The following is a 24,715-nucleotide window of genomic DNA, read 5'->3' as shown; positions in this document are numbered from 1 at the left end:
ATCTTGTCTGTAGTTGTTTCTTTCTCCTATCTTCTTTAAAGTTTAACAAAAATAAAGGGACCATGAGACTTATGGGCCTTCTGCAACTTGTAAATTAATCCAAGAAAATAAAAATGTACTTCTGCTTAATTTTCTATAAGTTGCATTATCAATCCTAAACTTGGATTAAGAAAGAGCGTTGGTACCAAATAATTAGTCATAACAAGCTGTGACTATCGTTGTCCTTTAATATCCACACTAGGGGTGTCAATGGATCGGTTCTGATTTAATTCTTAAATGAATCAAAATCATAACTGTTAAATTTTCTTGATTCTGATTCTTATCGAATCTGGTTCTTCAAATCGATATATTTAGAGTCGTTACCGTCAATATTTAATTTCACTATTCTCGATTCTGATTAGCTTCATAGAAGTCACCTAATGTAGCCTTCATCTCTTCTCCCTCTCCTCAACTAATGTTGAATTTCACATGTACTTAGCTTTATCCTCCCATTTACAAGAGGCACAATTTTGTTCAAATTAAACTTAATAAATAATTCCCCCCCCCCCCCCCCCCAAAGAGGCACAATTTTGTTCAAATTAAACTTAATAAATAATTCCTCCCCCCCCCCCCACCACCACACACGCGCGCGCGCACACACACACACACACAAAATAAAGTCTATCACTCTCTCATTTTTTATATATACCAACTACCAATTGATTGATCCCTTTTTTATCTTCTATTTTTTTTAATTAGACCAAAGTGGTACAATCTTATCTTGGCTAAAAATATCCCTATCCACTCTCACTCGTGTTTTGGCCCATACAATAGTCCCAATATTATGTGGGTCCAAATAGGTCCATGTATTTTTTTTTTGCAGCACCCCTTGGTATTTCAATCTTTATGGTGTAAAGATTTCAAGAATTACTTTTTGGAAGATCATGAATATCGATAGTATCAATTAAAATCTAAATATTTTAGAGAAAATTCTTCTCTTATTTTGTCTTGTGAATACAAGGTTTAATCATAAGAAAAGATAGCGGATCTTCTCTTTCATTTTCTTCACGCTTTGATCACATCAGTTTTGGGTCTAAAATCCAACCTCACCCGAGCTATTTGTCTCCTAAAAAAATGAATAATGATGGTTTTGGTATGTTTCTGATGTGGCAAGGGCACAGAACCACACTTCTTTTTCATGTGTATCCCGATGAAAAAGATCTATGATTCTGTGCCCTTGCCATGTCGGGTGCTTACCCAACCACGTGCATTCATCACGACACTTAAAAAATAGGATTACATGATGGAAACAAAAAAAAAAAAAGTCTCCAAAAGAAACAGAACTTCTATTACACTCCAAATTTTACTTATAACACACCAATCTCTATGCAAACTACTATTAAATTTCAGAAGGATTGGTGTGTTGAAAGTAAAAGTTGGTGTGCCAATAGAATCACTCTAGAAAAAAAATACACTAGATATATGATCAAATCCATATGATCAATGGCAGTCCTTTAAATGATAAAAAAAAATGTCATGATGTGGTCCCCAAAAATGTTTATAGGTAAAGCGGGAAAAAACAATTTGAATTCATGTTACAAAAGCCGTAAACATGAATGGACCTTATAAAATTATTAGAATGACTACATGGTACCCTGAATTCTGGGCTTATCTTTGGTACTTTTCCTGAAGAACAACACTCAACTTTTTATAGTTTTCCTGAAAGCTGTTTGAACTTGAACCCAAATCATGAAACACAAGTATTTTTCGAACTCCAATGCTGTCAAATTTCATTTTAAATCACAAGTTTTCTTTGATGTAAAACTTTCCCATGTAGTAAGATTGTCTTTCATTGTATATGTTGTAGCCCTCGCCTTGCACAAACTGAGTGGATTCACTTGCTAAATGTCTTGCTTGTCTTAAGAATTTTCGAATTGTACAGTTGATTGGCCTTTATTAAAGATATGGGCAATCAAGACAAAGGGAACGCGACGACCATTTTGAACCATTTTATTACAAACAAAATGCTAATAATTTCCTTTGCATTTAATTCTTGTGTGGGGTATTAAATAGAGACAATGAAAGTTGCATTTACGTTTTAATTGAGGAGTATGGCTTTATAGAGGTAAGGTAGGTCCACATTATTGTTAACATGTTTGCTTTTGTATTTTCTATTTTTTAATGCTAAGCTAGCAAAATATGTGTATTTGATAAAGGAGAGGTAGTACATTCTCATATAAATGACAAGAAAAAATATGGGTGAGGCAATTTCTAAGTGTAAAGATAGAGAATTCAATATCAACATTGGAGGAGGGAATCCCAAGGGGTTGGCCTAGTGGCAAGCTGAGCCTTGTAAGCTCCTCAAGCATGGTAGGTGAAGTGTTTGAAACCCCACCAAGCAATGAATTCATTGGGGCCACCCTCCAGGTCCAGTTGACCCTCGACTCAACTAATTGCACGCAGGACTTTCTGAGGGAGTGGTGTATGTAATTGTGTGATTAGTATCACCCGAAAGGTGGGGATACCTATTATAAACACCCCGACTTTTCTAAACCGAGTCTGAGAGCTCTCGAAATCCAACAAAGTGAAGTTTGATTCAAAGTTTTCAATTTAATCAAGTGAGGCCAACCATAATGGAGCCAAACTTTTCAAATGTCGTTTTAAAAGCTTAAAACCAAGCTAGGCCATGGGTTATCCATGGCCTAGGTTGATTTTCATTTGGGCTGTGAGTCACCTATGGCCCTAGCTACTTTTGTTCAAATCCTTAGGTAAATCATCAGCACATACAATTTTGCACAAAACTTCATCCACCCAAGTCCTATTTGGTTAGAAAGTTTTGTTAGAGATTAGTACACTTGAGTGCTCTAGATTTTCTTAGGAAAATTAACCTTAATCCCTCTCTTAATGACTTATTCTTTAAAAAAAAAATCCCACTATTTTTTCATCGTGTCTATGCATTAAGCCTTCATTAATCTTGCAACCTTAATTTTATAGGAATTGTCTAAGTCTTCTAATCTTGACTCTCGGTCACCCTTGGTCCCCACAAAGAGTTAATTACCCATTTATCTACAATTTGTTGAGACTCAATTAAAGAGATTGACTTTTAAGCTCATTGTTCTCATCCCTAATTAAAGATCTCATTTACTAAATTTCATGCAAATTGACTATAGTCAAAAGACTTTGACTCCTTTGCACTTTAAGACCTTTTATACTTTTATCCTTAAGTTGTATGGAGCCTCACTAGTGCAAATGTCATAAAAAATTTAAAATTTCTATTGCAAATTACATGCCATTGCTATTAGGTTTTTTAAGAGTTTGACAACATTCAAAGGACTTAGACACTTCTACCCTTCCTATATAATTTTCTAGAATCTTATAAGTTATTATACCTCTACTCTTTGATGATCATGATTGATAAGATTCAAAAAAATGTAAAGACCATCAATAACAAGTTGTTTGAGAGTATTGAAAATCATTCATTGAGGTTTTTGAAAATATTTTGAAGTTAAGGAGATTGGACACTTATATCCCAAAAGTTCTTCCTAAAATTTATAAATAGACATCCATCTAAGGCACAAGGAAAGAGACAAGTTAGAGTCCTAAAATTTTGTCAAAATTCCTTCCAAAAAACTTACCAAAGAGTCAAAATTTTGTTCAATTGTTCTCTTATACTTCCTAAAAACCAAGTTCAAGAGGAATAAGAAGACAAAAAGATAAAAGAAGACTAAGGTAGGGAGGGAATTTTTAATTTTAGTTTTTCTTTGCTTATTGTAAACCAATCCCCTTCCTATCAACCTCTTTCTTTAATTTTTAAGCACATTTAAATTCTTGCAATGTAGTGTAAATTTCATTATCTTTGTATTGGAAAAATTGAGTTGAGAGTTAATCCCCTAGGGCTAATATCCCAATCTAGGGAAAATACACACTTTTAGGCACTTAAAACTTAGCAATAACTTGATTCAATTAATGGCTAGCTTGTGTTAAGAGTTAATCCCTTTTGCGAATTTAGAGGTTGAGTTATACTTTGTTTAATTCTTAACCCCTTTACCATCTCCTCTAACCTCAAAAAAAAAAAAAAAAAGTAGTTTTCACTTCACTTTTGGCCAACTTTGGTAACCACCAACTTGGTGGGTGAGACAAGTATTTTTCAAATAAATATTTGAAAAAAAAAAAAAACATTATCTAAGTTTTTACAAAAGAAAAAAAAAAGATCTCTAATGGGGCATACCCCTCATTTTAGTCCTAAAATATTCCAAACATCCCCAAAATACATATAATAGGAATAATTGTATGAAAAATTTATTCTCAAAATTCAAGAAACCAACCTAGTTACCCTAGGTGCAGGTTGTGCATGCCCTGGCACAAGCCATGGGTACAGGACCTGTGCATGCATGGTAATCACCTCGTAGGTGGTCTAGCACGTCGTCACAAGGCCTAGACGTATGGTGGTTCCATGTGTAACACTCAACCCTAATCAAGTGGAATTTTGGAAATCTCGTGAGACAACGCATTCTCATTGGTCTAAGTGTTTTGAAAATGCATCCCAATGTGGTATACGGTAGGTATTTTTGTAATTTTGGGATACACAATGGGAATAGGTGATCTCATGTGATCTCCAAAATTCCACTCACCCTACTCACATATCACTAATGAGTTTTAATCTTTTTGAAATTTGGGCAAGGCACATGGACCAACCACATGGTCCAATCCTTGACATTGAGCAAGACAAATCCAATCTTATCTTATTTCCACATACGTTCATGATTGGTAATCAATATTTGGTTTCCATTGTTGGGAGGCGTTTGTAATAGTAACCTAAAACAAATCTAGGTAGGATGTGACTCATTGGATTTTTGGAAACCCTTCGACTATGCTTGTTTGCCAAAATATTGTACAAGGTGTGCCAAATTAGATCATAAACTAGAATACTACAAATTCATGAAGGAATCTAAATCAACAAAAGGTTCAAGAAATTTTTTGCTCTCAAAAAAGAAAATCTGGTATTTCACAAAATCTAGATTGACCAATCATAGGACGTCACGTGTATTAAGGGCAGCTCCAATTTACAAAAATATCCATGTTAGGGAAGCCCTCAATACACAAAGCATCCTGTGATTAGTCAATTTGGGATTTTGTTAAATCTCGAATTTAATTTTTTGTGCGGCAAGATTTCCCGTGAAAGTTCCACGTTACGAACCTAAAATTAAAATATAAAAGGAAAAATCTTGTATCATGTCTGTTTGAGGGGGCAAAGCCTCCTAGAGGATTTTTCCTAAATACCTCTCTTCTTCCTCCAACTTAAAGCCCTAAACTCTTATTATAACTTACTTCCTAAAGACGAGTAAATCAATCAAATCTTTCATATCCTCTATCATATACAATTCGATCCTATTAGACAGTACATTACTTATTTATTCTAATAATTACTACCAATGCTATTTAATTCTAAATATATCTTAACACTCCAATTGATAAACCAGAGAAGGTATGGAACGAGAAGGGTATAACTTTCATGCTGATATTAGTCATTCAAAGGTTCAGATCAAAGAACACAAAATTCCTTCTAGGGTTGGGGAAGATGGTGATGATGTAGAGTATTGTAAGATGGCAACTATAGTAACTCCTCCACACATGCTGGTTGCCACATCAACAACACTTAAACACATGTCCTCAAACATAGAACATGAGGTTGTGACATAAGTGATCTCATCTCAAAACTCCTAATGAAAGGGAAAGAATTAAGGAAGGACTGCCATATGTGGACATATGGAGATATTAAAAAATATTATTGTAATATATGTAATTGATTTCTTTAGTTGACTTTCCTAAGTTAGTATAGGGCAAATCCCACTATAGGTGGATCACGTTTTCTTAGCCTTAGAAATAACACTGATTGATTCTTGTACATGGTTATATATTCTGTACTTTATTTATTAGTAATACACACATAATACAATTCAACCAAATTCCTTAACTCATTCTATATACACTCTATTTTTTACATGGTATCAGAGCGCTTTTTTAGTACTTGATTTTTTTTTCCTTCACAACACACCTGCAAACACCATGGCAAACAAAAATCAAACACCAACAAAAAATTCCCTTTCCCAATACTCAAACACCAATAACATTAACCCTGGTATGGATCCATCAAACCCATACTTTGTTCATCATTCATATCACCCTAGCCATATGCTTGTTCCAACAAAATTGAACGGCCCTAACTATCCATCATGAAGTAAAGCTATGATTCATGTTCTCACGGCTAAGAACAAAATTAGATTCATCAATGGATCAATTTAGCCGTCTTTATAAACCAAACAATCGATACAATATGATCTATGGAATCAATGCAACAACATGGTCTTGTTGTGGCTGACTCACAATAGAATTTGATCGAGCCAAAGTGGTGGTTTATGCAAAAATCTCTCAACAAGTCTGGAAGGATTTCAAAGATTAGTTTTTATAGAAAAATGCACCAATAATCTATCAAATTAAAAAAAATCTTTAGCATCTTTCTTACAAGGTACCATAGCAGTCTCATCATATTTCACAAAGATCAAAGGCATTTGGGACGAGTTGGGGACATATTGAATACTTCCCACCTACAATCACATGAAAGCACATTATGATAAGAGAGAAGAAGATCGATTAATGCAATTTCTCATGGGCCTCAATGACACTTACAACGTTGTTCGTACCAATATCCTTATGATGTTGCCACTGCCCAATGTACACCAAGCCTACTCCCTCGTCATTCAAGATGAATCGAGAGCTTTTCCATCAAAATGACATCAAAATCAATCGAGAGCTTTTCCATTGCTACTATAGTTCAAAGTCGAACAAACAAATCCTCAAACAATTCCAAAGATAAATATTGTGATTACTATAATAGAGGAGGTCATACAATTGAAAATTGTCAAACTCTAAAATTTCATTGTAAGTATTGTGACAAAAAATGTCATACTGAGGATATTTGTAGATATAAAAATGGGACATGGGTTCTTAACAACACAAGAACTCAAAACAATTGACAGAATCAGCCACAACAACAACAACAATGTGGATCTCGAGGAAATGCACACAACTTCTTCGTAGTTGCTAACGCAATAGACTCTTCACAATTTGTACATAAGGGATATTCGCGAGATACCAACACTCCTACCCATTTCTCCAATTCAACGAACTCTTCACACAACATACTGTAGACCAATTACAACTCCAATTTATTACATGGTCTTTCCATGGAACAACTTCAACAACTTGCTCATGCCATATCTATGATGAAACCAAATCATATTTTCGATAATAATAGTGCTTATGCAAATGTTGCAGGTATGTTTACTTTTTCCAATGCCTCAATCAATTTTGTATTCATTAAACCTTGGATTTTGAATGGTGAAACTACTAATCACATCATTTCTGATTCCACACTTTTTACTCAAACAGAACCCTCATCAATACCTATTGTTAATTTACCCATTGGGTCTTCATCCCCAATCACTTCAACAGGCACTGTACCATTCAATTCAGGCATAAAATTAGAAAATGTTTAGTGTGTCCTATCTTTTTAGTAAAACTTGATGTCTGTAAGCAAATTTACCACTACTCTAAACTGTTTTGACATCTTATTTCCAATTTTTTGTGCCTTGCAGGACTTGGCTACGGGGAAGATGATTGGGTCGGGTAAATAGTGCGGTGGTCTCTATTACATGTTTTCATTGCAAATGACACCTGTCTCCCATCGAGTGTCTCACACTCCAAACCTATGGCACACGTGTCTTGGACTTCCATCACCATCTCGACTCAAATTGGTTTCTTCATTATTATCTTCCAATAATATCTCCTATGATAATAATTGTATTGTTTGTCCCATGGCTAAAGAAATAAGACTTCAATTTCCTTTAAGTTTCATATCAACTCATACTCTATTTGATTTGTTGCATTGCGATATATAGGGTCCACATAAAGTATTTACACATTTATGGGCACGTTTCTTTCTTACTATTGTGGATGATTTTACATGATGTACATGGATATTTCTCATGCAAAATAAATCTGAAACACAAAACATTTTGAAATCCTTTATTGATTTTGCTTATACACAATTCCATGCCTATGTTAAAGTTGTAAGAGTAGACAATGGTTTTGAATTCCTATCCATGAGAAATTTCTTTCGATATCACGGGATTGAATATCAACGTACTTGTGTTTACACTCCACAACAAAACAAAGTTGTCGAATGAAAGCATCGCCATATTCTTATCATAACACATGCATTACTTTTTTAATCTCACTTACCGCTTGCTTTTTGGGGTGAATGTGTTTTGACCGTTGTCTACCTTATCAACCAACTACCATCACCATTCTTGTCCAATAAATTCCCTTTTGAGGTATTATACAATCGTCCACCATCACTTGATCACTTAAAAGTTTTTGGCTGTCTATGTTATGTGATTGTCTTTCATCCCATTCAAAAATTTGATCCTTGTGCCCAATGTTGCATCTTTGATGGATACCTCACTAGTCAAAAATGTTACAAACTTTATGATATGGAAATTGAAAAATTATTTGTAAGCCGTGATGTTAGATTTTGTGAAACCATTTTCTCCTTCTCCAATATTTCAATTCCACCTAATAAAGACTCTGCATTGCCCAATCTTTCCTTTGACATTACATACAACTTGCCTCTTAAACAACCCTTCGCCACAAACATTCCATCTCTTGAAATCCAACAAATTGAGCCACTCGAGCTCCTTGAGATCAAATCCACAACACAGGCACCAGCCACACCTGAACTACTTTCCATTCCAACTTCAGTTGAATCCACTCCATCTTCATCTCAAGTTGAACTCAATGAACCAAATACAACTACTTCAGATCTCCACAACCTTCCACTCATCATGTGCAATATTCTACCTATCCTAAGCAACCTCTGGCATGGCACAACGACTATATGATGTCATCTTAAGCCAATCATTCTACTTCGGGCTCAAGTCCTAAATCAAATACTTGGTATCCTCTTTCCCATTTTCTTTTTTCATATTCTCAAATTTTTCTACCCATCATAGCTTTCTAGTTAACATTATAGGTCACACTGAGCCTAAATCTTATGTTCAGGTTATCCTTGATCCACATTGGCAACAAGCCATGAATGTAGAATTGAAAGCATTGCAGCAAAACCACACATGGAGTCTAGTTCCTATTCCCATTGGACACACACCAATCAAATGCAAATGGATTTACAAAATCAAGTATAAGTCTAATGGGACCATTGAATGCTACAAGGCACGTCTTATTGCTAAAGGGTACAATCAAATTGAAGGCATCGATTATCGGGAAACATTTTCTCATACAGTCAAACTCACCACACTTCGTTGCCTTCTCATTGTTACTATTGCTCGGAGTTGGTTTACACATCAATTAGACATCCAGAATACTTTTTTCCATGGCGACTTACATGAAGTCATATACATGGAGCCTCCACCTGGTCTTCGCAGACAGGGGGAGAACATTGTATGTTGACTTAACAAGTCTATCTACGGGCACAAACAAGCCTCAAGAAATTAGTTCTCTACCTTCTCAGATATAATTCAGAAGGTTGGTTATCAATAATCAAAATTTGATTATTCTCTCTTCATGAAGGCTCAAGGTACTTCCTTTATTGCAGTTCTAATATATATTAATGAAATTCTTTTAACAGACAAGGATCTTCAAGAAATCAAATGTCTCAAAGAATTTCTTCTCAAGCATTTCCGTATCAAAGATCTTAGAGATTTGAAATATTTTTCGGGGATTGAATTTTTCCATTCCAAGAAAGGTATCTTCATGTCTCAGAGAAAATATGCACTGGACATTTTACAAGATTCAAGACTTATAGATGCACGTCCAGACAAATTCCCAATGAAACAGAATTTGAAACTCACTTCCACAGATGAGGCATTGATAAATGATCCAATTAAGTACAGAAGATTGGTTGGAAGACTAATTTATCTCACTATCACAAGACCAGATGTAGTCTATTCAGTTTGAACATTGAGTCAATTCATGCATAAACCTCGAAAACCTCATTGGGATGTTGCCATACGAATTCTCAAGTATGTCAAAGGTACTCCTGGTCAAGGCTTATTGTTACCTTCCACCAACAACCTTGCATTAAAGGCATTTTGCGATTCATATTGGGGAGGTTGTCGTGCCACAAAGAGATCAATTACAGGATATTGTATTTTCCTTGGAAATTATCTCATTTCATGGAAATCCAAGAAACAAACCAATGTTTGAAGATCATCAACATAGGCCGAGTATCGAGCTATGGCAAACACGTGTTTGGAGCTGACTTTACTGCGTTATATATTACAAGACTTAAAAGTTCCGCAGATAGCTCCTACACCATTATTTTGTGACAATCAGGTAGCTTTATACATTGCAACGAACCCCATCTTTCATGAGAGTACAAAGCACATTGAAATAAATTGTCACATAGTTTGAAAAAAATTGCAAGCTGAAATGATTAGTCCTTCCTATGTTCCTACACGCTTCCAATTGGTAGAAGTATTTACAAAAACCTTGGGGAAGGATCAATTTGTGACACTACGTAACAAGTTGGGACTCCATGATATTCAATTTCCAACTTAAGGGGGAGTATTAAGAAATATTATTGTAATATATGTAATTGATTTCTTTAGTTGACTTTCCTAAGTTAGTATAGGTAAGATCCCACTATAGGTGGATCACGTTTTCTTAGCCTTAGAAATAACACTGATTGATTCTTGTACATGGTTATATATTATGTACTTTATTCATTAGTAATACACACTGAATACAATTCAACTAAATTCCTCTGCTCATTCTCTATACACACCATTTTTTATAGAGAATCATCCAATTCCCAGCACACAATTGGCCAATATTGCCAGTGTGGAGGCTTCAGTTTTATGAGGAAATAATGATGTGGGCACAAAGGGAACTGATCCAATATCCCCGGTTACATAAATTATTTAAAAATTTATATAATATTTCAAGAGCATACTACCTGTTATGCATGCTTAGAATAGAAATTTTGAATGATCAAGAAGATTTTTGATATAGCATTGAGAGGCCCTTTTTAGTAATGAAATAAGATCGACAAATGTAGCATGCAATTTCCTTTAAAACATATGCATGAATCACCTAATCTTAATTATTTAAAAGAATTGTAATTAGAAGATACTAGTTGATAACCAAAATAACTTTCTTAATGCTAATTAACATAGAAAAAAAAAAAAAACCTTGCAAATGATGATGAGACATATTGGTAATGATGCAGATAATTTCATTCACAAATTAAGTTTCTCTTTTCTTTTATAACTAACCACGAATGTCAACAACAAGTGTAGCTAAGTTCCACTATTCTGTTTTGAAACTTAACGAAGTAACTATTAGTGGTTGTTTCTCAACACACCAAAAGGTTAAATAAATTGGGTTCGAGATGAAATCAAGACCAACAACATAATTAACATCGAAGTAGGCAATTAGAGAAAAAAGTGCATAGATCAAAGCATAGTCACAAAGTTAGAGTACAGATTTCAAACGGCAAGGGAAAACTTTGGAAAAAACATAAAAAATGGGAAAAAATGATGAAACATAAAATATAAAAAATATTTTAAGAATTATGAAAAATGTAAATATCTAATAATACATAAGATATTTATTTTAATTTATTTTATATTTCCAATATAACATGTTCTCAAACATAATTATACATATTATGATGCCAAAAGAAGTTTACAAATCAACATATCTTTTATTCAAACTAATAAACTATTAAAAATAAATGAAAAATCATAACGTCAAGATATTATCATCAAATCCCATATTTCTACCTTTAAGAATCATCAAATTTTATTATGCATCAAATCCCACATTAATAATAAGTGTTTAGTTTATTTTTGTTGTTGAAAAAACATGAAAAAAATCTTGTTTAAAACGTAAAAAACATGTTTAAAATGAAAAAAAAAAGTGTTTCATTTAAAAAAAAAATGTGGCTTTTTGAAAAAATCACACTTTTTTAATCATTTTTATTTATTTATCATTGGTGTACTTCTATTGGTTGAGAGGCATCCAAGATGCTTCTTATTTTTCTTTTACGACAATGGAAACAATAAAGATTACCAAGATCTTTCATTTCAAACTACATATGAACATATATTCAGAAAAGACAACTACAATGTGGACACATTGTCAATGGTAATCATTAATAGGCTTGCAAAGGATCTATAGTGAAAGATAATAATAGGATGACCAATCATAACTTGTTTCAAATAGTGGTTGGCTTGACAATGAGACTAAATGTTTCTAGCCACGGGTCATATATGTTAAATATATTGTAATAGTATATACTTATTAAACCCCAAGGGGATGGTCTAGTGGCAAGTTGAGCCTTGATAAATTCCTCAGAAAGGGTTGGTCAAGTGTTTGAAACCCACGAAACAATGAATTTCTTGGGAGCCACCCTCCAAGATCCCATGGACCCTTGACTCAACCAATTGTATGTAAGACTTTTCGAAAGTACGATGCGTGAGATTAGTCTTTCCCGAAGGGTGGGGATACCCATGATAAGGAAATATATATATATATATATATATATATATATATATATATATATGCAGATATAACATCTAGAGTGCTTTCCGAGATCATACTGATGGTCTATACGACAACCCAACACACCCTTAGATACCAAATATCCTTTTTTGTGCTTTACAAGGACATTTAATTTGCATAAGAGTTACACAGGGCAATTTGGGGAAGAGAGAAAACCCTATGCTTACATGTGGATGGATGGTGATGGTTTTAAAACTTTTTTAAGAGAAAAATGACTGCCATCTTTTTCATCAAAGGGAAGTGGGTGTGCAAACTTTGTAAGAAAGAAACCCTAGAAACGGGTGTAGCAGATGAAGTATGGGCTAAGACTTAACCAAATTAGCTAAAACAAAAGCCTAAGAAATAAAAACTTAGGAAAGGACAAAGTTAGCAATGGAGAGAAAGAGATGATCACTGTCCACTGTATGTGTTTACTGACTTAAATAGTGGCTGGCATGAGAGAGGAAGGGTTGGATTGAGTGGTCAAATCGGTAAAAGTAAAAGCTGGAATCGATTATATTTTTAAAATCAATACTTATCCTCTGCTTTGGTGAGTTGGGTAGCTAATCCAACGTCAGGTGGCTAACACTCTCATTTGATTTGAGGGATCTATTTCTAAGTCAATATTGGGAAATCACCAATCAGAAAAATTTATTGGTTTATGATATATAGGTTTTACAAAGAATGATAATGAGAATGAGAATAGAGGATACGTGGGATGAAAAGAGTGAAGTGGAGTAGTGTAGCTAATGAGGTGCAGATAGTATGTGATCAGGGGTGCAATAACTAATAAGTAATAATAAAAGAATGATTGATCCCCTAAGGAGACGGAGGAGGAAGAGGGGGGAGATGTTTGCTTATTGCCCGGGAGTCACAAGAGGGGATTCGATTCGGAAAGCGAGAAGGGCTTTCTCTCACCCTCTTAACTGCGAAAACAACAGCTGAATGAGCTGCCCATGCACACGTCCTTTTCTCCTCCCACCTCTGCCGCCTCTCTCTCTCTCTCTCTCACACACACACACACAAACAAAATCTCTCTCTCTCTCTCTCTATTTTGTCATCAGGGACAACCACACATTTTTCATTCAAAGTAATTAACCACAAGCGTACGTTAGAATTCTTTCTCTCTCTCTCATACACACATAACATATCTATCTAGGGATTTTTTGAGAATCATATATACCTCGAGATTTGTTCTTACAAGTAGTTTGGTCTTTAATCTTTGTAGAGACGTAAATTAATATGACAAATGTTAAAAGACTCTTTTGCTGCTTAAATTAAATTTACAATATATATTCCAAAATGAATTAATCCAGAAGTCTTGTGTCCATTTTATATGTTTCACGTATGTATTTGTGCATAATAGGAATGTTTCCTTATAATGTGATTTTTTGGGTCATGAGTATTTGCTTTTGTATTTAAATCAAAACTTTCGATTATGCTTATGCTTTGAACCCCCGATTGAACTATGGGGGTGTTATTTTCTTGAGATCCTTTAGTGCCTCTTGTTCAATAATCTCTAGTTGATATTCCCTTCGGATTTTTGGGGAGAAACCATGATAGTCATGTCAGAATTTAATTTGGCAGAATAACGACTTGAAGTAAAAAAAAAGATTGCCTACCTTTTCCTTTGGTTGAACTCTTGTTGAAAGATTCCTTACAAGGATCTTGTTAAATCTAAACTTTCTGATTCGAGTTTTATCCATAATTGAAAGTTTCCTATTAGGAGCTCTGCCCTAATTGTACGAGATTTGAAGTTAAGTTTATGCCACATGGATAACAGTCCTTTAAACAAACTTCTAAGGTGCCATAGATCTTCTCCTTGAATTTATAGACCTTCATGCGTTTGTTGAAATAGGGGTACGCTTCCAAGCGTTAAGGAATTTACTCGTGAACTTAACTCCTTGAACTAGAATACTATACTAAGGTTAACTAGAGATTCAAGGTGATCTCGTTTCATGGAAGGTTGGGAACATGATTTATTTTCACTTTATGCTAGCACTTAGGAAAATCATTTTATATCCTTCCATTACATAAACAATGTGTCAGGTATCGTCAGTACACCACTAGATGGACATCGAAAGGGCTGTAAAAATCAAGTGGAGTCATCATGTAATTGGGTGGAATGGTAGGGATGAATGTGATTAATCCTACATTGAAAAAGAAAACGTTCAAAACATGGGATATAAGGACAAACTAGACTCTATGGTACGAGGCATTTTAAAATCATATAAGTTTTGGCCTAAAACAGACCATATTGTACTATTGCTAGCTTAGGGCATTACAAATGATATCATAGCTGAGAATAACTCTTCATGTTTGATGAAGAGGTTACAAACTCGTCTATATAACACTGGCCAGACGTGGAAAGGGCTGAGGAGATCGACAGATCGAAGAGGAGCCGTTACCTTATGGGTTGGAATGATGGAAAGGGGTATGATTAGTCTTACATCATACAAGAGAATGTTTAGAATCTGCGTTATAAGGTCAAACTTAACTGCATACACATTTTAGAACCAAACAGACTTTTATCCAAATACGACAATATCATATTGTTGTAGGCTTGGGGCATTATTGAAAATTATTCTAGACAAAGGACATCCATCTACAACCTGTATGGGTTGACGTTTTTTGGCATCCCATGTCGGAATTTCAGGGATATGTTTGATACAAGAAGTCCAATATCACATATCTCATGGTAATGCATATCAATGTTTAAAAACAAAACCAATAATATATCAAAAATGTATTAAATTGGCTAGACTTTGATCGGATCTTGATTCATATGATCATAAAATCTAGTCAAACCTAATTGAACCACTGGTTTGGTCTATTTTGTAAAAAACTTATACACATACAATCCGTATACTACTAAAATATTTGACCCTACACTACCCTAGGTAGATGTATTTCTTCGTCTGTGAAAGGTTTTTAAAATCTAGGGTTGCAACTTGGTCGGACTGGCCTGAACTCAATCTGATTGATAGTCGAGCTTGAGCCAAGTTCTATAAAAGATGATTTGAGCCTAAATTAGAATATATATCCTTGCTTGCTTAGCATATATATATATAGGGAGCGGTTCAGTAGCCCTAAAGTTTGCCAAACATTGTGCCAAACATTTTTCCAAAACATGGGTTAGAACTTTTGGAATGAGCTGATTTTTTTGTGAGGATGATTTCTATGATGAGGAGATCATCCTCACCAAAAATCAGCATATTCCAAAACTTCTAACCCCATCAAAAGTGATTTACAAAAATTGGACGATCCACGATTCTTCAATTTGTAAACTAGGGTTAGAAATTTCAAAATGAGCTGATTTTTGGAGAGGATGATTTCTTCACAGTAGAGATCATCCTCACAAAAAATCAGCTCATTCCAAAGCTTCTAACCGTGTTTTGAAAAATGTTTGTTAAACTTTAGGGCTGCTGAACCGCTCCCATATATATATATTTGAAGAAAAACATCACCAAGAATTTTTTTATTTAGCTTTTGATTCTATTTTTTTATCATGGCTTGTGAATAATTGGATATTATTAATGTGGGCTTTTGTTTAGAGTCATAACGAATGCACACAATCTTGGTACGCGGCTGACGTGGCAAGGGCACAAAACCATAGATAGTTTTCATCAGGATACACAAGAAAAAGATGTGTGTTTCTGTGCCCTTGCCACGTCAACAACGTACCCAACCGCCTAGCAAGTAGGGGTGCACATGGTTCGGATTGGTTTAGATTTTGATAAAATTGAAATCGAACCAAACATGATTGGCTCTGCAAATTTGGAACCAAACCAATCTAATTATCCTATAAAACCGAACCAATCCAATCCAATCTTGGTTCGAATTGGTTCTCATACTTATTACCTCTTCATAACACAGTTGAGAGAGAGAGAGAGAGAGAGAGAGAGAGAGAGAGTTACCTCTTCGTTTTCCAACGAGGTGGCGAAGTGGCTAGGTGAGGTGAGTGAGGGAGATGAACGAGAACGACAGCGGCTAAAAAACAGAGGAAGGGTTGGTGTTAACTCTTCGTAATACAATTGAAAGAGAAAGAGAGTTACCTCTTCGTTTTTCGACGAGGTAGCGAGGTAAGTGAGCGAGGGAGACGAACGAGAACGACGGTAGCTAGGTTTTCCATTTTTAGTCTTCTTCTAACTGTAAGAAGAAGAGAGAAATAAAGAATTAAAGAAATTTTTATTTTTAAATAATTAATTATATATATATATATATATATATATATTCGGATTGGTTCAGTTCTATAATATCCCTAATCCGGAACCGAACCAAAACAACTGGAATTTTTTTTTTGATCCGTACCGAAACCGTGAGTGTGTTCAATCCGAACCAATCTAATCCAAAAGCTTCGGATTTGTTCGGTTCTCGGATTTACCCAATCCAATGTGCACTCCTAGTAGCAAGACCACGTGCATTCATCATTATTCGTTTGTTTAGTATGTTTTGTACAAATATCCTTTCAATGTTGGATTTTGAGGTTGTATGTGATTTTTTTGGTAGTGGTTTTGTTTTTTGTTTTTTTATATTTTTATTTTAAAATATAAAATTAATTTGCTGATCAAAATGAAATTAAGGTTGTTCAACTCAGCCAAATTACCTAATTCGGATTAATCCGAGCTCAATCCTACTTTAGAAGATCAAGGACAATTGCGCTTGGACTAATGAGCTCATGTCTCAATAATTGGGTTGAGTTGAGCGAAGATTGCAGGTTCTGTTACTTGGTTGTTGAGCCTGGATTTACCCTCCAACCCGCCCATTCTAGGGTCCTATTCAAATGACTTCGTTTTGATGCTGTGGTTGGTCATAATTTCCTTCCTAGCCAATTTAGTGTAAATCAACCCTCCCTCCAACCTCTACAGTCTAAATACACCCACAAAAAAAAAAAAAAAAAAAATCTCTAGCCTTTACAGGCACGTAGATAGAGAGGTACGAGCTTTAAACAATAAGTTAAGAAGAGAGAGAAGAGAGCTTGTTTGCCTTTGGCTTCTTATAAGTTATATCAACTGCTCTCTCTAGTCTAATAGACTTGCAGATCTCTCTTCCTTTCTCTCTCTCTATATATCTATGTTCTTCCTTTCTCTGCTCCTATTTCGTAAGCCCATCATCAAAGAAGAGCAGATCCAAGGTGGTTGATTTATCCTTCGATCTATCAATCAATCAATCAATCAATCACTCACTCAATCAATCAGTCAAATCAAAGGGTATCAAAATGTCCTCCTCTTCTACCTTTTCTCTGGACCACCTCTCTCCTTCCGAGCAGCTCTGTTACGTCCATTGCAACTTTTGCGACACCGTTCTCGCGGTATCTCTTTTCATCTCTCTCTCTCTCTCTCTCTCACTTGTCTTTGTTACTTCTCCCACCATCACCATCACCATCATCACTACTTACTCTATTAGGGTTTCTAGGGTTTGTTCTTTTTTTCTTCTTAGTTCTCTTATCTACAACTAAATTTCTTTGTTTTGGGGTTTGGGTTTTTTGTTTCATGGCAGGTGAGTGTTCCTTGCAGCAGTTTGTTCAAGACTGTTACTGTTCGATGTGGTCACTGCTCCAACCTTCTTCAAGTCAACATGCGTGGGTTGCTTCTACCTACACCTAATCAGCTTCAACTCGGCCATGCTTTCTTCTCTCCTACTCACAATCTTCTGGTTTGTGAAAACAATTGGGTTCTTCTTATACCTTTCATACCCATTTGTTCTTAAATTAACCTCTTATGATTATTTTTATTGTTCTTGGTTGATGGGTTTGTTACAGGAAGAGATCCCAAGTCCAGCACCTAACTTATTGATTGACCAGCCTAACTTGAATGATTCTACAATGTTGGTTCCAGGAGGAGCAAATGAGCTACCTAGGCCTCCAGTTGTTAATAGACGTGAGATTCATCATCACTTGTCTTCTTATCTTTGATGTTTTGCAGGACATAAGTTGCAAGATACACTAATCTAACTTAATCTTGATGGGATAACGATTTTGTGTACCAATTGACACCAAATTACATTACAAGATGTATAACCAGACATTTATAATATTCTATTCCTCTTGATAATTGCTTTGATCTATCAGATTGCTCTCTTTCTCAATTTAAATTTAACATATTAGTTTTCTCATCAAGAAAGATCCATGCACTAAAACTATAGCCTTTTTAATAGAATTGTTTTCTTGGCCAATAAAGAAAGACAATTTTTTTTTTTTTTTGAAAAATTAGACAATGTGGTCTCCAGGCTTACTTCCTCACAGTGGTACATGTTTTTTTATGTTTGGTGTAGAGGAGAAGAAACTTAATTGCAAGTTAGAGAACTTACTTATCTCTCATTTGCCTGCTTTCTCAGGCTTGTACTAGAGAGCAGAGGCCCCTCTAGTAATGACACCCCATAAATTTATTTCTTACTATTCATTCAACCATAGTTAATAGTATCTGGAATTAATCTATTCCGACTTCATAGATCTAAAGTAGCTACAATTATTGCTTAGTAACACTGAAAGCATTGATACAGATGTGCTACCATTACTACCAAGTTTTCTTTAACATCTGCAATGTCAACCACACAGACCAAAAATCTGCACTACCTGTGCTAATAATACAACTCAAAAGCACTCTCCAACATACCTATAAATTAAAAATCAAGAAAACCCATATATTTTCAAGTTTATCAAGCTAACTAGAGCTGGATTCTTTCTTGTTTGTTTTCACTTTCATGTACTTTTAATTTCTTCTTCAATTCAATAACTATACTTTTCCTTTAAGTTATCTTTCTCTCTCTTGGAAAGAGAGCAAGTATTTAGTAGTAGAGAATAAAGACAAAGATTGATTGGATAGATTGAAGGATAGATAGATAGAGGTGATGATGAAGTAATGATAGATAGATAAAATCGAAAAAAATAAAAGGTAGAATTCGTTCTACCACAAAAGTCAGAGACTTGTTTTTAATGTGTCTGTTTTTCCAGCTCCGGAGAAGAGACAGAGAGTCCCATCTGCTTACAACCGATTCATCAAGTAAGTAATAATGAAAACGCCTTCATTTTGTTTCCTTTTATTTGCATTTAAAAAAATATATTTTTTCATATATTTTTTTTTATTTCTCATTCTCCAGGGACGAGATCCAACGCATCAAGGCCGGAAATCCTGATATAACCCACAGAGAGGCCTTTAGTGCCGCTGCAAAGAATGTAAGATCCAAGAAGATACCCATCAAATCTTTTGTAGGGTTTCTTTAAATTTCTGCTCTTTTCTCCTCCTTTTATTTCAAACTAGGGTTACATTTTTTTGTCTTCATTGTTTTCTCTAAGTTTCTTGTTCTATGGGGGTCTCTTTTGTTTTGTTTCTCAGTGGGCCCACTTTCCACACATTCACTTTGGTCTTATGCCTGACCAGACTGGAAAGAAAGCTAACGTGCTCCAGCAGGTAATCTACGCACCCCTCTTTCTAGTTTATGCAGCTATGCATGCCCTTGAAGAGTTCAGACATAGATATCTTATATTTTCTCTCTCATGGGTATTTATTTTAAAAGTTGTTGGGTTTATGTGTTTGGGTTTGTGTAGGAAGGAGAGGATGTTCTCATGAAAGATGGGTTATTTGCTGCAACCAATGTTGGTGTTTCTCCCTACTAAGAAATGGAGTTGTTAGGGTTTCTTTGTTCTTTTTTCCTTCACCTCTTCTCTTTTGCTACTGTTCTCTTTCTTTACTTTCTTTGGAGCAGACTGTGTCAGCTATCTTGGTAACTTGGCTTCTTCTTGTTTTAGTGGTGGGAAAGGGTTTTGAAGTTTGACATGTTTGTGAAGTTTGAACATCTTTTCCTCATAAGCCCATCTGCAAATGAAGGACTTAGTCTTGATGTTATCTACTTGTACTTTGAACCTTCAATCTCTACTCTTGCTTGGAAGACCTTATGTTTAGCTTAAACACAACGTTTGTGTCTTTGTGACTTCATGTTTGCCTTGTTGTTATGTGTAACTTCCTCCTCCCACACCTCAACACGTGCCAAGTAAGTCACAATCCAAGGAATTAACGCCAAAAATATCTCTTTTTCAAATTGAGTCGTGCTTGATTTGACATCATTTCACACATTGGTGTGTACAGAACAATAGATGCTTCTCACTCATATATCAACGAAAAGCATATATGGTTCTGTACACACATCCACGTTGGCAGCAATGTGTGAAACGATGTCAATTTCAATGTTACTCCAGCATTTTCCTTCCAAATTTTCCTTGAATTGTGGCTTAAGTGGCATGTGTTGAGGTGTGGGAGGAGGGTTTCAATCCTCCACCCTGGGTGCATATGATCCATACTCATATATTAAATGTTACATTGTTTAATTAATTAGATATTCTTTGAGTTAGAATATTGGAAACATAAGAGTCAACATGATATTTTCTTATTCGATTAATGCTGGAGTGACCTCAGCACCAGGGACATCTTGACGTGGTGGCGCGTGCATGCCCATAGATATATTTATCCGAGATACGAATAAAACGCTCCTCCAGACATGTGTGAGCCACCACGTCAAGGTGTCCCAGTGTGTACCGCTGAGGTCCAGCACTTTCTTTCTTATTCACTTAGTGAGATGGACTAAACATAATTTTTAAGTTGACTCTTTATATTTCCCTTCCCCGCCAAATCTTTAAATTTGTGGTTGTTGCGAAGGTGAGGCAAACCAGCTTCCGATTAGTTTTTGTTTCGTTATTGAATCTGCTTCTTTTTTAGTTGTCAAGAATAAAAATAAAAATCATTTAGAAATACAACGCAAAGATTCCCAAAAAATTAAAAAATAAAAAGTTTACTCCTAAGTCCTAACCCCCTACTGGTCAAATTTTGTATCCTACATCCACAAAATTGCCATGTGACCCTATTTAGGCACCAGTGGCCCATGAATGACCGAACAGTTATTGGACTTGGAAGGTTGATTTTTTCTATGTAGGTCCACAAAGAGGTGACAATTCTATCTTCCTCCATCCTTTCTTCTGTTTGGATCTTTTATTCTGAGATTATGATTGTGGACACAAGTATGAGATAGAACAGCTCTTGTAGATATATTCTACTTTACTATTAAAAAGTGTGTCCGGATCTATAAGGGATGTCTTATGGGTCTTCCAAATTTTTTATTCCAAATATATAAATTAAGTAGAAGGGTATATATGTCCTTGAAATTATATAACATTTTACAAACTTAATACAAATCCTTGTTTCTTTGTGATTTATGTGTGCCAAACAATCACATCTCAGTGGGCCTGAAAGAGTGGGCAACAAAACATTTATGGGGTTAAGCTGTACAGGATCAAAATTTGCTTCTCTAGTGTATCAGTCCTTTTTACTCAGATCACTCCGAAGGTGGGGAGTGCAAGTATGGGAAAGAAACTTTGCTGTATGATATAAGTCATGCACTCATGAAGAAGTAACTTTGACTGGAACTTTTAGAAAATCGATCTGATTCACTATAATTCAGTATTTTCTCAAGAATCGTTGGTTTTTCAAGGCTGGTGATTTAACCATCCAAAATGCCAGTTTTCATGGACTTTGGGTTCTTGAAAGTTGAAACGTATATAATAGACAACATTTTTTCTTCTAAGGATTTATTTTAAGGAGTTAAATTTGAACTTGGGACTTATTAGTTCCTCTCTTCAATTGATTTGTACTTCTCCTTGTACTGTGTAGTTTTAAGATTTTGAGAGTTAAAATTTGACCATTTTGGGAAAGAAGAAGATTTTCAAGTTGTTTTAAATCTTTTGGTTTGTTCTTCAAGTATTTCAGGATATTTTTGTTGGTATTTTGTTTTGATATTTCTTTTCTTTTTTATTTAATTGGGAGTTCTTTTGGTTTGTTCTTCATTCATGAAGCTTGTACATTTATATATAGAGGGATGTGCTTATTGTCAATGATCCTATTTAATTTTCATAATAATGCTAACCTGCCTCTTAATTAGGCTCTTAATGTTATTGATTGATAAATAATTATGAACATATCCAAGAAGAATTTATGGATGGCTGTGGGTTTTGTTGGATTCGACCATCAGTTACCGAAAAAGAAAAAGAAAAAAAGAAAAAAAGAAAAAAAAAAGAAAGCAAACCCATTCTTGACAGGATATGTGGTCCCAAAGTTCTGGAGTAACGAGACCTTCAGCTGACAACATAAAACTGCATTGGAACAATTCTAGTAATGTACAATGTACCATGTAAAATCAAGTGTTGGGTTCTCTTTGATGTACATTTAATTCAATATTTCTGAAATTTTATAAATCTAAAATTATTTAATCAATACAAACCAGTCCGACAGAATTGAAGGTTTAAAAGGGACAACTAATTGAGAAACATTTATATTCGATTAATGGTCCAGTTTTTAAAACATTGGGCTACATTCTCCAGTCTCCTTATCCATAGGGAAGACAACTAATTAAGTTTCTATAAAATGGATCCTCAAAAAATCTTATAAATTGCATTTGGTGGTACACTAGGTGAAAACTGAAAATTTTGACAAGAAAATTTGACAGGTCAAAGCCCACAAATTTTAGAAAGTGAATTTTGATAGCCTATGGCCGTTGAAATTTTTGATGATCCCCAATTCGATGGCTTAGAGCCATCAAATTTCTCCCATCCTCCATTAATTTAACAGTTTCGGTCTGTCGAAAAAAAAAAAATTTTGACAATGAAAAATTTGATGCCTTGGTCTATCAAATTTTATGAAATTCGATGGCCTCAAGCCATCAAATATAGGCTTTTTTCATGTTGTGGTATATTTGTGAAACACAAGTTACAATCAATCTTAGTTGCAAGAACAGGTGAAAGGAATGATCTTTGTTTCAAAAGATCCAATGCTCATTCCCTATTTCTTTGTTCAATTAGTGGCAATGGGTAGTTCTACCGAGAAGATAAAGAAAATAGACTGGAAAACATTGAGAAAGGTTTGTGTGGAAATTGTTCAAGTGTTAACTAATTTTTGAGGGAGTTACAAATCAAAAAATCGTTTATACTTTTGCAAGTGGAGGAAAGTTTACAAGATTTATTTGATGGTATCGATATAGATGACGATCCGAGAGGAGTATCAAGTCCGTTTCTAAATGCTAGAAGATGCAAAGGAGCTATTCGGATTCCCAAGACTATATTTGTTCAAAAGAAGGAATATTGAAAATCAATACGGAGGGTTCTATATCGACAATGGGAGGTTGTATGGGCTTCTTTGGTCCAAATTTCAATGGTGAGTTTGTATTTGCAGGTTGGGCAAAATCGGAAGAAGAAGACATTATAATGATTGAGTTAAATGCAATCCTCGAAACAATGAAATATGAAAGATTGAAGAGTTGCACACAGATCCTAATCACATCGGATTCACTATATTCCATTAAGTGTTTGAGAGATGAAGTGGAGAGCTCATGACAGTATGCTGAGAAAATCAAAGAGATTCAATTATTAGCATCAGAATTTCTCTCTTGTGTTTTTGAATTTTATTGGTGGTAAGCTAATAAAGCAGCTGACTTCTTGGCAAAAATGGGATCTTATTGTAATAGTTTTTATGCAACTGAGAGTGCTTCTTGCATTCCTCAAGAGCTATCAAGAATCCTTCTTGAGGATCTATGCTGTAATTATGTGCCTTGAGATTAATTTCAGGGTGGGGGCCCTATAAATCCCAACTTATCGATAAAAGAAATAATATAAAATCGTATCTCAAAAGATGAATTGCTCTAATACTACAACAGAAAAGAAAATTAGATAGTAACCTTAGTGGATTTTCAAAAACAATTACATAATTCCAAAATCAGAATAAAATCCTACTCAACCTATACATTTTCTTAACTACCAAAATAATAATAACGTGGAAGTGAAAATAGCAATGTATCTCGTGCTTAGGATTATGAGTTTGATCTTGATTTCTCCTTAATGTTGAGTCTCTCCTATTTATAACTTTCATATTTAGGATATTCCAGTGATATGGAACTTATAGGCATATAGTGATATAGGACAAAGAAGTGTTGTGGTTTGTGGAGCTTGATAGTACTGGTCAACAAAGAGGTAATTTTACTATTATTAAGTAAAACCCTAGTTAGGTTTCCTGTGATATTTATATTTTTTGTATTTTGGTGAAAAGATGTAATTTGTAACTGCGAGTTTTCTCTTCAT

The 24,715-nt window shown here is 34.8% G+C and overlaps 1 protein-coding gene across 1 annotated transcript; it reads left to right on the top strand.

Annotated features, from left to right (window-relative positions):
• Positions 1–17,517: 17,517 nt before the first annotated feature.
• On the top strand, positions 17,518–20,529 carry LOC147389452 (protein YABBY 4-like). Its single transcript, XM_086419410.1, has 7 exons — positions 17,518–17,911; positions 18,100–18,255; positions 18,362–18,479; positions 19,553–19,601; positions 19,699–19,774; positions 19,935–20,009; positions 20,147–20,529. Exons 1-7 carry the CDS (start codon positions 17,819–17,821, stop codon positions 20,213–20,215), a joined length of 636 nt encoding a protein of 211 aa, XP_086275536.1. The 5' UTR covers positions 17,518–17,818; the 3' UTR covers positions 20,216–20,529.
• The last annotated feature ends 4,186 nt before the right edge of the window (positions 20,530–24,715 follow it).

Source organism: Akebia trifoliata, chromosome 12 (genome assembly GCF_017979445.1).
Source record: "Akebia trifoliata isolate Shusen 1 chromosome 12, ASM1797944v1, whole genome shotgun sequence".
NCBI classification, from domain to species: Eukaryota; Viridiplantae; Streptophyta; class Magnoliopsida; order Ranunculales; family Lardizabalaceae; genus Akebia; species Akebia trifoliata.
Note: the sequence above shows the minus strand (reverse complement) of the source record. Positions and strands in the feature narration are given on the sequence as shown.

Coding starts and splice junctions, on each gene's coding strand:
- LOC147389452 (XM_086419410.1), top strand. CDS start 17,819: ATGTCCTCCTCTTCTACCTTTTCTCTGGACCACCTCTCTCCTTCCGAG. Junction 17,912..18,099: donor TTTGCGACACCGTTCTCGCG/GTATCTCTTTTC, acceptor GTTTCATGGCAG/GTGAGTGTTCCTTGCAGCAG. Junction 18,480..19,552: donor GCCTCCAGTTGTTAATAGAC/GTGAGATTCATC, acceptor CTGTTTTTCCAG/CTCCGGAGAAGAGACAGAGA.